The sequence below is a fragment of the Amblyraja radiata genome, chromosome 1 (assembly GCF_010909765.2).
Source record: "Amblyraja radiata isolate CabotCenter1 chromosome 1, sAmbRad1.1.pri, whole genome shotgun sequence".
Lineage (NCBI taxonomy): Eukaryota > Metazoa > Chordata > Chondrichthyes > Rajiformes > Rajidae > Amblyraja > Amblyraja radiata.
This window is the reverse complement of record NC_045956.1, coordinates 56,040,542-56,052,961: the sequence shown is the minus strand read 5'-3', so window position 1 is coordinate 56,052,961 and position 12,420 is coordinate 56,040,542. Positions and strand designations below refer to the sequence as shown.

At 43.5% G+C, this 12,420-nt stretch overlaps 1 protein-coding gene across 1 annotated transcript in view; it reads left to right on the top strand.

The window, feature by feature from the left end:
* Nucleotides 1-12,420, top strand: part of LOC116978563 (probable E3 ubiquitin-protein ligase HERC3) — a 76,714-nt gene that overhangs the window by 2,613 nt on the left and 61,681 nt on the right. Inside the window, exons 2-8 of the mRNA XM_033029833.1 lie at nt 1,646-1,802; nt 3,391-3,467; nt 4,260-4,481; nt 6,200-6,291; nt 8,939-9,069; nt 9,449-9,603; nt 11,060-11,136. Of these exons, the coding sequence (XP_032885724.1) occupies nt 1,646-1,802; nt 3,391-3,467; nt 4,260-4,481; nt 6,200-6,291; nt 8,939-9,069; nt 9,449-9,603; nt 11,060-11,136 (911 nt within the window). The remainder of the gene's footprint in view (nt 1-1,645; nt 1,803-3,390; nt 3,468-4,259; nt 4,482-6,199; nt 6,292-8,938; nt 9,070-9,448; nt 9,604-11,059; nt 11,137-12,420) is intronic.

The window sequence follows — 12,420 nt, the reverse complement described above, 5'->3', positions numbered from 1 at the left end:
CACATTAACTCTGCCCTATCCTGCTATTATTTTCCAAGTGCATCTTCCCACTTCCTTAATCATAAATTCCATCATTTTTCCTACTACTTCTTATATCAGAGTTACTGATTCTGGTTATAGTATGAATATTTATTTATCTAATTTCAAGTATTCCTTGCATTCCATCTCTCTCTCTCTCTGTCCCTCCCCACACGTGTCATTTACTATTATTTGTATCCCTTCATTATCAATTCTTCCACAGCCAACAATGTACCATTGTGGGCTCCACCTTTCATCGGTGCCGGCTGTGATTTGTTCTGTACCTTTTCATCTTTATAGTTTCCTTATCCGCCGACTCTCAGTCTGAAGAAGGGTTGTGACGCAAAACATCACTTATTCTTTTTTTCCAGTGAGGCTGCCTGACCCGCTGAGCTACTCCAGCACATTGTGTCTATTACTGGCTCTGTAGCCCAACATTTTCTTTCTTGCGTGGGAAAGAACTGCAGATGCTTGTTTAAATCGAAGGTAGACAAAAAATGCTGGAGTAACTCAGCGGGACAGGCAGCATCTCTGGAGAGAAAGAATGGGTGACCCTTCTTCTTACCTGACCCGAAATGTCACCCATTCCTTCTCTTCAGAGATGATGCCTGATCCGCTGAGTTACTCCACATTTTGTGTCTATTTTCTTTCTTGCTCCTTTCTGTAATACTGGGGTTACATTTGCTGCCCTCCAATTTGTGGGAACCTTTCTAGAATGTATGGAATTATGGAAGATGCCAACTGGTGCACCCACTATCTCTGCAAAGCCTTGGGATGCAACTCACCAAGTCAGGGATGAAGATTCCTGACCCAAAACGTTGCCTGTCATTTTCCTCCACAGATGTTACTTGACTTGCTGAGTTCCTTCAGCACTTTATGTTTTGCTACCTTTCAGTTGCCTTGTTGGTAGAGTTTGAAGTCCAGTTTTACATATGTGGTTTGGTGGGTTAATTGGCCACCATACATTGCTCCGGTGTATAAATGCGTGATAGAATCTGTGTGACATTGATGAAGAGAATGTAGGCAAATCTTTTAAAAGGGATTGATGTAAGATTAGCATAAATGTGTAGTTGATGGTCGGAGTGGGCGCTAAGAATGAAGGGGGGGGGGACCTGGCAGGGGGCCGCCGAGAACGAGGGCGGTGGCAGGCCTGATTTGCTGCTTCGAGAGTAAGATAGGACTGTTCATGTAGGAAGGAACTGCTGATGCTGGTTTAAATCGAAGATAGACACAAAAAGCTGGAGTAACTCAGTAGGACAGGCAGTATCTGGAGAGAAGGAATGGGCGACATTTTAGGTCGAGACCCTTCTTCAGTCCGAATGTCTAGGACTGTTCAATTAACTTATTGTGACTTTGTCAACGGCAGAAACGTGGCGACTCTTGTGCACTGCCTCGGTGAGGTCTGCTGTATGATTTTATCAGGTTGTATGCAAATAAAGAGTTTCACTGCACCGAGCTACATGTGACAACAAAGTATCATTGAATCATTTAATTTAGTGGGTCAAAGGGCATCTTTCCATGCTGTATCTTTCTATAACTCTTGGACTTTGTGAGATTATGAGTCCAGTTCCAGAACCGCAATTTACACATTGTCCCAGCATTAATAACTTGTTTTCATCCCATGCAGGGCAGTTTCCTTATTTCAAGGAACAGGAGATTCACTTTGCTGCTTGTGGGACATCCCAAGTTCTGTTTGTTTCGGCGACAGGAAGTATTCTTCAGAGTCAAGTCAATTCAAAGAGATGTGCCAATAATCTAAGAGGGATCACCTTATCGAAACCACAGTAAGGCAGCGTTATTCCTAGTCTTTCAAATCTGAACAAAGTTGAAGTTTTTTGTTAACTCTATGCTGCTGTGGTGTAATCTGCACCACAGCGTCACAGGTCACCAACACTTGCAAGGGGTCAAAGTGTAAACATGTTGGGTTTAGTTGCTCCTCAATCAAATAAACATTCAGAGGATATTCAGATTATTAAAGATTGCAAGTTCCATCCAGCAGACAGCTCCTGTTGACAGTACAGCACCCTAATGGGATATAATCTTTGATTAAATGTTCAACTTTCCATGGAAGGATTTTAGATAGTCATAGAGTCATACAGCGTTGAAACAGGCCCTTCGGCCCAACTTGCCCATGCCAGTCACCATGCCCCCTCTACACTAGTCCCACCTGCCTGCAATTAGTCCATATCCCTCTAAGAGTATATTACCCATGTACCTGTCTAAATGTTTCTTAAACGTTGTGATAGTAGCTTCTTCAACTACCTCCTCCGGCAGCTCGTTCCACACACCTACCAATCTAAGTGTAAAAAAAGTTACCCCTCAGTTTCCTTTTAAATCGTTCCCCCCCTCACCTTAAACCTATGTCCCCTGGTTCTCGATTCCCCTACTCTGGGTAAAAGACTGCATTTACCCTATCTATTCCTCGCATGACCCTATACTCCTTTATAAGATCGCTCATCATCCTCCTGCGCTCCAAGAAATAGTCTTAGCCTGCTCAACTGTCCCTAAAATCTTAAGCCATTTTCGAAAGGGAAGGTAGCACCATTTAGAAAGACCTATCAGTGGATATTTTTTAAGGCAGAGATAGATTCTTGATTAGTACAGGTGTCAGAGGTTATGGGGAGAAGACAGGAGAATGGGGTTCGGAGGGAGAGATAGATAAGCCATGATTGAATGACGGAGTAGACTTGATGTGCTGAATGGCCTAATTCTACTAATATTCCTTATGAGCTCTTAGTTTTGTTTAGTTTCAAGGTACAGCATACAAACAGATCCCTTGGCCCACCAAGTCCATGCCATCCATCGATCACTCATTCACACTCCATGTTATCCATATCCTTCCATTCCCTGAATAAATGTGCCTATCCAAGAACCTCTTAAATCCCACTATCGTATTTGTCTCCAAGAACAACCTTTGGCAGTGCATATCAACCACACATTATGTAAAAAAACTTGCCCCGCACCGTTCCTTAAAACATTTCCCCTCTGCCCTTACAGCCATACCATCTAGTCTTTGACATTTGTGACATCAAAGGTTCTGATTGTTTACCTTGTCTATGCCTCTCATAATTATATTTCTTCTAATATGTCTCCCCTCAACCTCCAAAGCTCTGGGGAAAATAGTCCAACATTGGAATATTGCCAGAGCACCGGGAAACCTCACAGGGAGAATATGGAAGGTCAACACAGTGTACTGGTGGTCAGGTATAAACCTGGGCTTATGGAGCTGTGCGACATCAGCACTACCTGCTGCTTCACCGTGCCGTTCAATATCATATGAACAGATACATTAAAGGACAGTCTCAGATGGTGTCAGGCAGATTTAATAAATGTGGGCAGTGTACATAATTATGTTCTTTTTTTAATATTTAGGTTGTTTAGGAGTTTGAGTGGAAGTAATATAATACAAGTGACCTGCGGAAACAATCATTCTTTGGCGCTTTCCAAAGGTAAATGATAAAATAAAATGGCCTCTGTGAATTAATTAGAAATATTAACATACTGATTAAACTGTGCACACTGCTATAGGAATGAACAAATCAAAGTTGGCACAAAATGGCACATCTTACAAGGATGATGATGTTATGGAGAAGGTGCAGAAGAAGATGTCACCAGGATGTTGCCTGGATTAGAGAGTATTAGCTACAAGGAGAGGTTGGACAAAGCCGGTGTTTTCTCTGTAGTGTCAAAAGTAACCTGCTGGATATCTCTGTCATATTTCAAAGTCTTGTGGATGAAATCTATCTTCCATCACTAGTGCTGTCAAGATGGCACCCAAGCCAGGCGACTCTCTGCATGCTGGTCCCAGATGCAGATTTACAACCTCTTTTAAACCTCTACTCCAACAGCAGCATTTGTACTCCCTTCATCTTGTAAAAGTGCACTGTGGACAGCTAGATTGTAATCATGTGCAGTCTTTCTTCTGACAGGAGAGCACACAACAAGAAAGCTTTTCACTTTACCTCGGTACACATGACAATAAACTAAACTAAAAATGTTGTCTTTCATAATGTGATTTTGGTGCATACAGAAAACCTTAATGGATCCGTGCATTGTGTGGTCTGTTTTCTGGGAGAAAATGCTTTCTCACTATTTATAACAAAATGTCTGATGCTCTGAGCAAGATTTTATGCTCAATGTTTTATAGAAATTGTGTATGATTAACATTTCTCTTAATGCTTAGACTACATTTGTTTGAATCCAAAAGGTAATATTTAACATTGTTTGACTTTTCTTGAAAGATGGCCAAGTCTTTGCCTGGGGACAGAACACCTTTGGCCAGTTGGGTCTCGGTACAAGAGGTCGCCTGTCTTGCGACCCCCAGACGGTGAAGAGTTTCTCTGGGGTCCCAGTGGCTCAGATCACAGCTGGAGGCGAGCACAGCTTCGCTCTGACCGTCTCGGGGACGGTATTTGCATGGGGCAGAAATAATCACGGACAACTGGGGCTCGACGACACAGAGGGTAAGGACATTGCCAAACAATATCGGCCTTTCTTTTCCTTTCCGTGGCTTTAGACATTAGAGAAACAGCGCGTAAACAGATCCCTCAGCCCAAAGAGTCCGCACAGACCAGCAATCGCCCCGTACACTCGCACAATCCTACACCCGAGGGACAATTTACAGTTATTACTGATTGCAATTAACCTACAAACCTGTACGTCTTTGGGGTGTGGGAGGAAACCGGAGCAACTGGCGAGAACCAAATCGGTCACAGGGAGAACATACCAACTCCATACAGAAAGCATCCATAGTCAGGATCGAACCCGGGTAACAACTCTACCACTGCACCCATGTGCCTCCCAACTTCATTTCCATGTAGTTTTGTACTCGTGTAATTATTGACCAATGTGCTGGAGTAACTCAGCAGGTCAGGCAGCATCTCTGGAGAACATGGATTGGTGATATTTCTGGTTGGGACCCTACTCCAGAGTGATTGTGGTGGAGGAAGGGGGGAAGAAAGCTGGGAGAGAGGAGGGGGCAGGATAAAGCCTGGTAAGTGATGGGTGGATACAAGTTACTGTAGGTTTATTTTTGATCGGTAAATTGTTGGACAAGGCTGGAGTTGAAAATAAAAGATTTGATGAATTGTGAAGCCAGAGGAAGGAATGTAGGTTAATAGTGGGGAAGATGGGTGGGGGGGACAAATAGTTGTGTATCCTGGCGGGCATAGGGACTGAGCTGGGCAAAATAGGGGGGATGGGCATAAAGAAGGAGGGGTGGGCACAGGAAAGAGAGGGAAAGGAATAATAAGATGGTTAACTTATTAGAAGTAACTGTTGTTGCAAAACTAAACCACAGTTGAACAATTCATTTAACCTCTCATTGGATTTCAATTTAAAACGAACACATCAACAAAGCATTTTACAATTGAGAAAATATTGATTCAATGATGATTTAATTATACTCTATTGTGACATGGTGTAGTGAAATGTTTTGTTTTGCATCCAACCCGGTAAAATCATACTGCAGACCTCACCTATATATTTTTTTTTAAATATTATTTCATAATAATCTAAAATACTTTTATTCAATTATACACACATACAGAGTAGTAACAAAATCAAAACTGCCATTGTTAGTTTACAATCAAATAGTTATCAGATTAAAATATTGTCCACTTTATCTACAATGCACTTGACCCCCCCCCCCCACCCCTCCGTGGCGACCAGCGTTCACAGAAGGCCTCCAGAGTCCCCACGTACAACGCGTGCTCCCTCTCCAGGGACACGTGGGCACAGACGTTGGCCCGGAAGAGGGGCAGGCAGTCGACTCGGGCAGAACCCTCGACTGCCTCGCTGCCTGGAGCAGACCTCACCTGGGCAGTAGACAGGTGTCACCACGTTTCTGGCTATGACAAAGTTACAATAGTTTACTGAACAGCCCTCTACTGCCTGCCTGGCAGCATCCCACCCCCTCCCATTACCACCGGGCCCCCCTTCGTATTGCATTTTGACACCCCTGAACATCCTTTGTAAGAGCACGGAGATTTTCAGGACACAGGTTTACAACAACATCAAGTGTGTTCAGTGATGATGAACCATTTTATTTTCACTTATTCAACTTGGTTTTAGTGCGAGCTTTCATGGTCAGTTACCATTTGGTCAAAGTACATTAGAAAGGGCTATCATGGTAGAATTAGGAAGAAGAATGTGGGCTGACTGCTTTCATTACTTGTTGCAGATACTCTTACTCCCAAACATGTGCAAATCCTATCGTGCAAGAGCACCATCTTTATTTCTTGTGGAGAGGAGCACACTGCAGTTCTGACGAAGGTTTGTTCTCAAATAATTGAAAATCTTAATGGTTTGCTCTGCATTACAGAAGTGAGAGAAAGATCCTCTTTGCGATTAAAGTTGCGACCTGATAAAAAAATCCTTCTGGAAGACAAAGGGAAACCACTAGCATCCTCTCAAGTGAATGGCTCTGGAATTTGTAAGAGCAGATTGAGGCAATTCAGCCCATCACATCTACTCCACCATTCAATCATGGCTGATCTACCTTTCCCTCTCAACCCTATTCTCCTGCCTTCTCCCCATAACCCCAGATACCCATACTAATCAAGAATCTCAATCTGCACCTTAAAAATACCTAATGATTTGGCCTCCACAACAATCTGTGGCAATGATTTCCACATAGTAACCACCATCTGGCTAATGTTCTTGGGTGAGGTGTGATTAAGCCCTGTGGAAGCGAGATCACAGTGGAGATCACATGGATTTGCACATAGATGGACACCTTGGATTAAATACATCCAGTTTTGTTTTTGGTTCAGTTTGCTAGTCTTCACTGCTTTCGTTTTAGAGATTCAGCATGTAAACCGGCCCTTCAGCTCACTGTGTCAACATTAACTATCGATCACCCGTTCACACTAGTTCTATATTATCCCACTTTCTCAGTTCAGTTTAGTCTATTGTTGCTTGCACCAAGGTACAATGAAAAGCTTTTATTGTGTGCTAACCAGTCAGCGGAAAGACAATACATGATTACAATCGAACCATTCACAGCGTACAGATACATGATAAGGGAATAACGTTTAGTGCAAGGTAAAGCCAGTAAAGTCCGATCAAAGATTATCCAAGGGTCACAAATGAAGTGGATAGTAGTTCAGGACTGCTCTCTTCATCAACCTCCTACACACTGGGGGAAAATAAGCTGCAAACTCGCATGCCTTTGGGATGTGGGAGGAAACCGGAACACCCGGAGGAAACTCACGCAGTCATAGGGGTTGCGTGCCAACACCACTCAGACAGCACCTGGGGTCCGGATGGAACCTGGGTCTCTGGTGCTCTACCAGCTGCACCAGTATGCCGCCCACCAATGTTCAGCAAAGTCAGATATTTTTGGTCATTAAAAAATATTGCAGGAAAGTCCGGGGCAACTGAACCATCCTATCAACACTAAAGAGCAGTCCTGAACTACTATCTACCTCATTGGAGACCCTCAGATTATCTTTAATCGGACTTTACAGGACTTTATCTTGCACTAAACATATTTCCCTTTATCATGTATCTGTACACTGTGGAATGGAAGGCTCGATTGTAATCATGTATTGTCTTTCTGCTGACTGGTTGGCACACAACAAAAGCTTTTCACAGTATCTCGGTACACATGACAATAAACTAAACTAAATCAACAGGCCCTTCAGCCCACGGAGTTAGTACTAACCATCGAGCATCCATTTACACAAATCCCATTTTTTTACCCCACATTCCCATCAGCTCCTCCCCCAATGCTATTGCTTACCTACCCACTTAGAACAACGTACTGTGGCCAATTAATTTGCCAACCCTCGTGTCTATTGGGATGTGAGAAGAAACTGGAATATCCGCTGGAAAGAGTCACAGTCATAGGAGGTGTATGTGCACTCTACACAGCCAGCCACATGAGGCCAGGATTGAACCTAGGTCTCTGCAGTTGTCACACTCTGCTAAGTGGTCCACTGAGCACTCCCAATACATAAATGTTTAGGCTCCATAAAATGCACCTAAATCAAGATCATGAATAATTGCAATTAAAGATCAGTCCATGTTTTATCTCTAGAATTTTTATTCTCATTTTCAGAATTACAAAGACTTTGTTTTTCACCCATTCTCACCTCTGCTTTACCTTCTCAACAATTCTCACCCTTGCTGTATCCTCTCACCCTTACTTTACCCCCTCACCCACCCTTGTCCTTCCACACCACTGTCGCTAACCCCACACCCCACAGCAAATAATGGTGTTGACCTGAAGTCTTCACCAACGTTTCTAAAGCATTCTTAAAGCTAAATCGATGAAAATGTAGACCCAGCATGGCTGGAATATATCACAGACACATAGCGAAAATAGGGATTTTACTGTTGATCTGAGAGGTTTTCAAAATTTGACGGTTAATTCAAGGTAGGATTAATTAAGTTTAGAGAAACCGTGGAAAAGGGCCCTTCAGCCCACCAGGTCCACCCCAACCATCGACCACCCAGTGGTCTGTGTTCTGTGTTCTCTAGTTCTGTGTTTTCTCACTTTCTCATCCCCTTCCTACACACTAGGGGCAATTTACAGTGGCCAATTAATCTACAAACCCACACGGCATTGGAATGTGGGAGGAAACCGGAGAAACCCACGGAGTCACAGGGAGAATGTGCAAACTCTACACAGACAGCAATCATAGTCAGGATCGCACCCAGGTCCCTGGCGGTATGAGGGAGCAGCTCTACCGCTGTGTCACTGTGCCGCCCTGTTCCAGATGAAGTTATTATTCTTAGCTACTGGATGCTGTTGCATGTTGGGTAATGATTATAACATGCACTGGTTATTGATAAATGGAGCACTTGAGCAATGCAAAGGCTTCCCTTGATTCTTCCCTTTGCTTTTCCCAGTGCAAAGGCTTCCCTTGATTCATTGAAGACACTGTTACGTTATCAGTCACGTTTTCTTTTCTAGGATGGATTTGTTTTGACATTTGGAGCTGGGGCGCACGGACAGCTTGGACACAACTCGACAAGAGATGAGATCAAACCTCGACTGGTTGGCGGACTGTTTGGGAGAAAGGTTTCTCAGATCGCATGCGGGAGGTGAGCTGGTAATACATTGTAAAGTAAAACACACTGTCAGTTTCAAATTCTTACAAACATGTGCAGATGCTCCACAGAAAGCACACTGTCAGGTTGCATCCCAGCTTGGTTTGGGAACAGATGCAGATGCAGACCGCGTGGGTTTTCTCCGAGATATTCGGTACCTCCCACACTCCAAAGATGTGCAGGTATGCAGATAAATTGGCTTGGTAAATGTAAGAATTGTCCCTAGTGTGTGTAGGATAGTGTTAATGTGCAGGGATCGCTGCTCAGCGCGGACTCGGTGGGCCTAAGGGCCTGTTTCCGCGCTGTATCTCTAAACTAAATAGTACAAAAATGAGCAAAAGCATCTAAAATTAGCTCTGTTCACTTTAAACAGCTATCACACGTTGGCCCTTGTTTCATCCACTGGCACGATCTATTCCTTTGGTTGTGGAGAAATAATAAGGCTGGGAAATGGCCAAACCAGTGAACATTCAGTGCCTCTTCCCATCAATCTGATAGACACTGCAAGCAATGGTGGAGCTGACAATGGTGAGCAAAACAAAGCCTTAAAGCTGCAACTAGAGCGCAAAATTAGAAATGCAATGCTGTTTAACTTGTGAATGGGATAACTAAGCTCATCAAGTTTATTCATCTAATATGTGATAATAAAGTGGTCATTAAAAATGATCACCAGACGATTCAAAATCTGTAATATTAATTTGAAGTAGAATTATAGGCTTCACACATACAGGGTGTGCAGACATAATTTAATGCCCGTTTAGCCATTTTATTCAATTTCTGTGATCAATGGCCTTTTATCTTTTTGTAATGGCAACGTCTAATGTCGATTTGCCAGAATTTAATTTAATCCCCCATTCAATGATATAGTGTTAAGTGTGCATGGGCAGATTCCAACTTATGCAATTCCCCTTCAAATACAGGTGTAGAATCATAATGGCACAGAAGAGAGCCCGTTCAGCCACTGTACCTTTTGATATCTCTAGTTTTTCTCTCCCCTGACTCTCAGTCTGAAGAAGGGTCTCGACCCGAAACATCACCTATTTCTTTTCTCCAGAGATGCTGCCTGACCCACAGAGTTTCTCCAGCATTTTGTATATATCTTTGGTTTAAACATCTGCTGTTCCTTCCTACACATTTTGTCTACTCCACAGCGAAATTTCCTCCAGTTTTGCCTACTTTTAAGAAGTTCTCCTCCTCTCTCCGACGAGAGTTCTGCAGCACCCTCTATCGCTGCTCCCTCTCTGATTCCACCGGCTCCACGACCATGTTTTAACTCAGACTCGCTACCACAGCCACTTGTGTTTTCTGGGTGCTTGCGTACACTCCATCTTTTGCTTTGGGGCTGTACCTTTTCATACCTCTAATTTCCCTCTCCCCTGAATCTCAGACTGAAGAAGGGTCTCGACCCGAAACGTCACCTTTTCCTTTCCTCCAGAGATGCTGCCTGACCTGCTGAATTACTCCAGCATTTTTGTCTATTTTAGGATTAGTGGATAATCTGTGGCATCCAGAACATTGACATAGAAACATAGAAATATAGAATCACAGAAACAGGCCCTTCAGCTCAACGCATCCATGCCGATTAAGATGCCCATCTAAGTTACTCCCTTTTTCCTTCATTTTGCCTATGTCCTTTTAAACCTTTCTTATTCACGTACCTGTACAATTGTATTTTAAATGTTGTTATAGTAGTACCTGCCTCAACCACTTCCTCAGGCAGCTCGTTCTATATATGTTCCACCCTCTGTGTGAGAAGGTCGCCCCTCAGCTTCTTATCAATTTGGTGGTGCAGCGGTAGCCTTACAGCACCAGAGACCCGGGTTCGATCCTGACTACGGGTGCTTGTCTGTGCCATTATGTAAACATAACAGAAAACTGGAAGGAAATGCGCGTAGCTTTCAAATGAATAGATTGTACAGGGACGTTGGGACTTGGTATTAGTGACGGTGTGGTCCATTGAATCTGTACCTATGCTATTTCACAGGCGGTTCAATTAAACGAGGCGTCAGAAAAATATTTGCTGGGGGAAAGTTCAGCTTTGCAGAATGCTATGATGAAGAGGTAAGAGCACAACTAAACTTTAGGAACAGGAAATGGGGTTTGACATGGATTACAATGAGAGGATAGTGGTGGTGTAATTTCCTGTTGGGAATCGGAGTTCATTTGAGTTGTGTAACTTTTCATTCTGTCTGACGTTCTTAATATCATATTTATGATGTTTTGACTTGATTTAGACTTTAGAGATACAGCGTGGAAACAGGCTCTTTAGCCCACCGGGTCCGCGCCGACCAACCATCACGTACACTAGCACTATCCTACACACTAAGAACGATTTACAATTTTACCGAAGCCGATTAACTGCAAACCTGCACATCTTTGGAATGTGGGAGAAAAGCAGAGCGCCTGGAGAAACCCACACAGTCACAGAGAGAACGTACAAATTCCGTACAGACAGCACCCATTGTCAGGATCGAACCCGGGTCTCTGGTGCTGTTAGGCAGCAACTATACCGCTGTGCCACCGTGCCGCCCCCTTTCGATGAGTTTCTAAAGCCTGGTGGCGGCAGATTCGGCAATAACTTACAGGAGAGGAAATTGTAGGAATGTTGGGAAGTAGCAGAAGAATGGGATTAGTGGCATCGTTCTGTGTGATAGATTCTATGAATTTAAAAGACAAACTGCTGGAGTAACTCAATGGGTCAGGCAGCATCAGGGGAGGGAATGGACAGGTGACGTTTTGGGTTTGGAGCTGAATGGTTTAGATCCATATCCCTCTGCTTCATGGATTTGTGCAAACAGTTCGAGCTTTACTCTCTATATAATCATGCAAGTGTAAATGAAGCATTTGCAGAATTGGTTGATGCTTTGTGCAGTTCTCAGTTTGCAGGGGTGATCTTCAAGCAGCCCCTTTAATTCTCAATCCCATCCCGATTCCATCGTGAACTAAAGGAACAACATCTTGGCTTCGCTCTCTTGCAACCTCAGGAATGAACAATGAATGTTCCAACTTCAGATAATTGCCTCTTTTATTTTACAATTTAGCCTAGTTGCTGTTTATTTTTAATTTATGTACATCTGTAATGGTGGCACAGTGGAGCAGCAGTAGAGTTGCTGCCTTACAGCACCAGAAACCCGGGTTTGATCCTGACCATGGGTGCTGTTTGTACAGAGTTTGTACGTTCTCCCTGTGACCACGTGGGTTTTCTCTGGGTGCTCTGGTTTCCTCCCACACTCCAAAGACATACAGGTTTGAAAGTTAATTGGGTTTGTTAAAATTGTAAATTGTCCCTTGTGTGTAGCATAGTGCTTATGTACAGGGTGATCTTTGGTCAGCGCTGACTCGGTT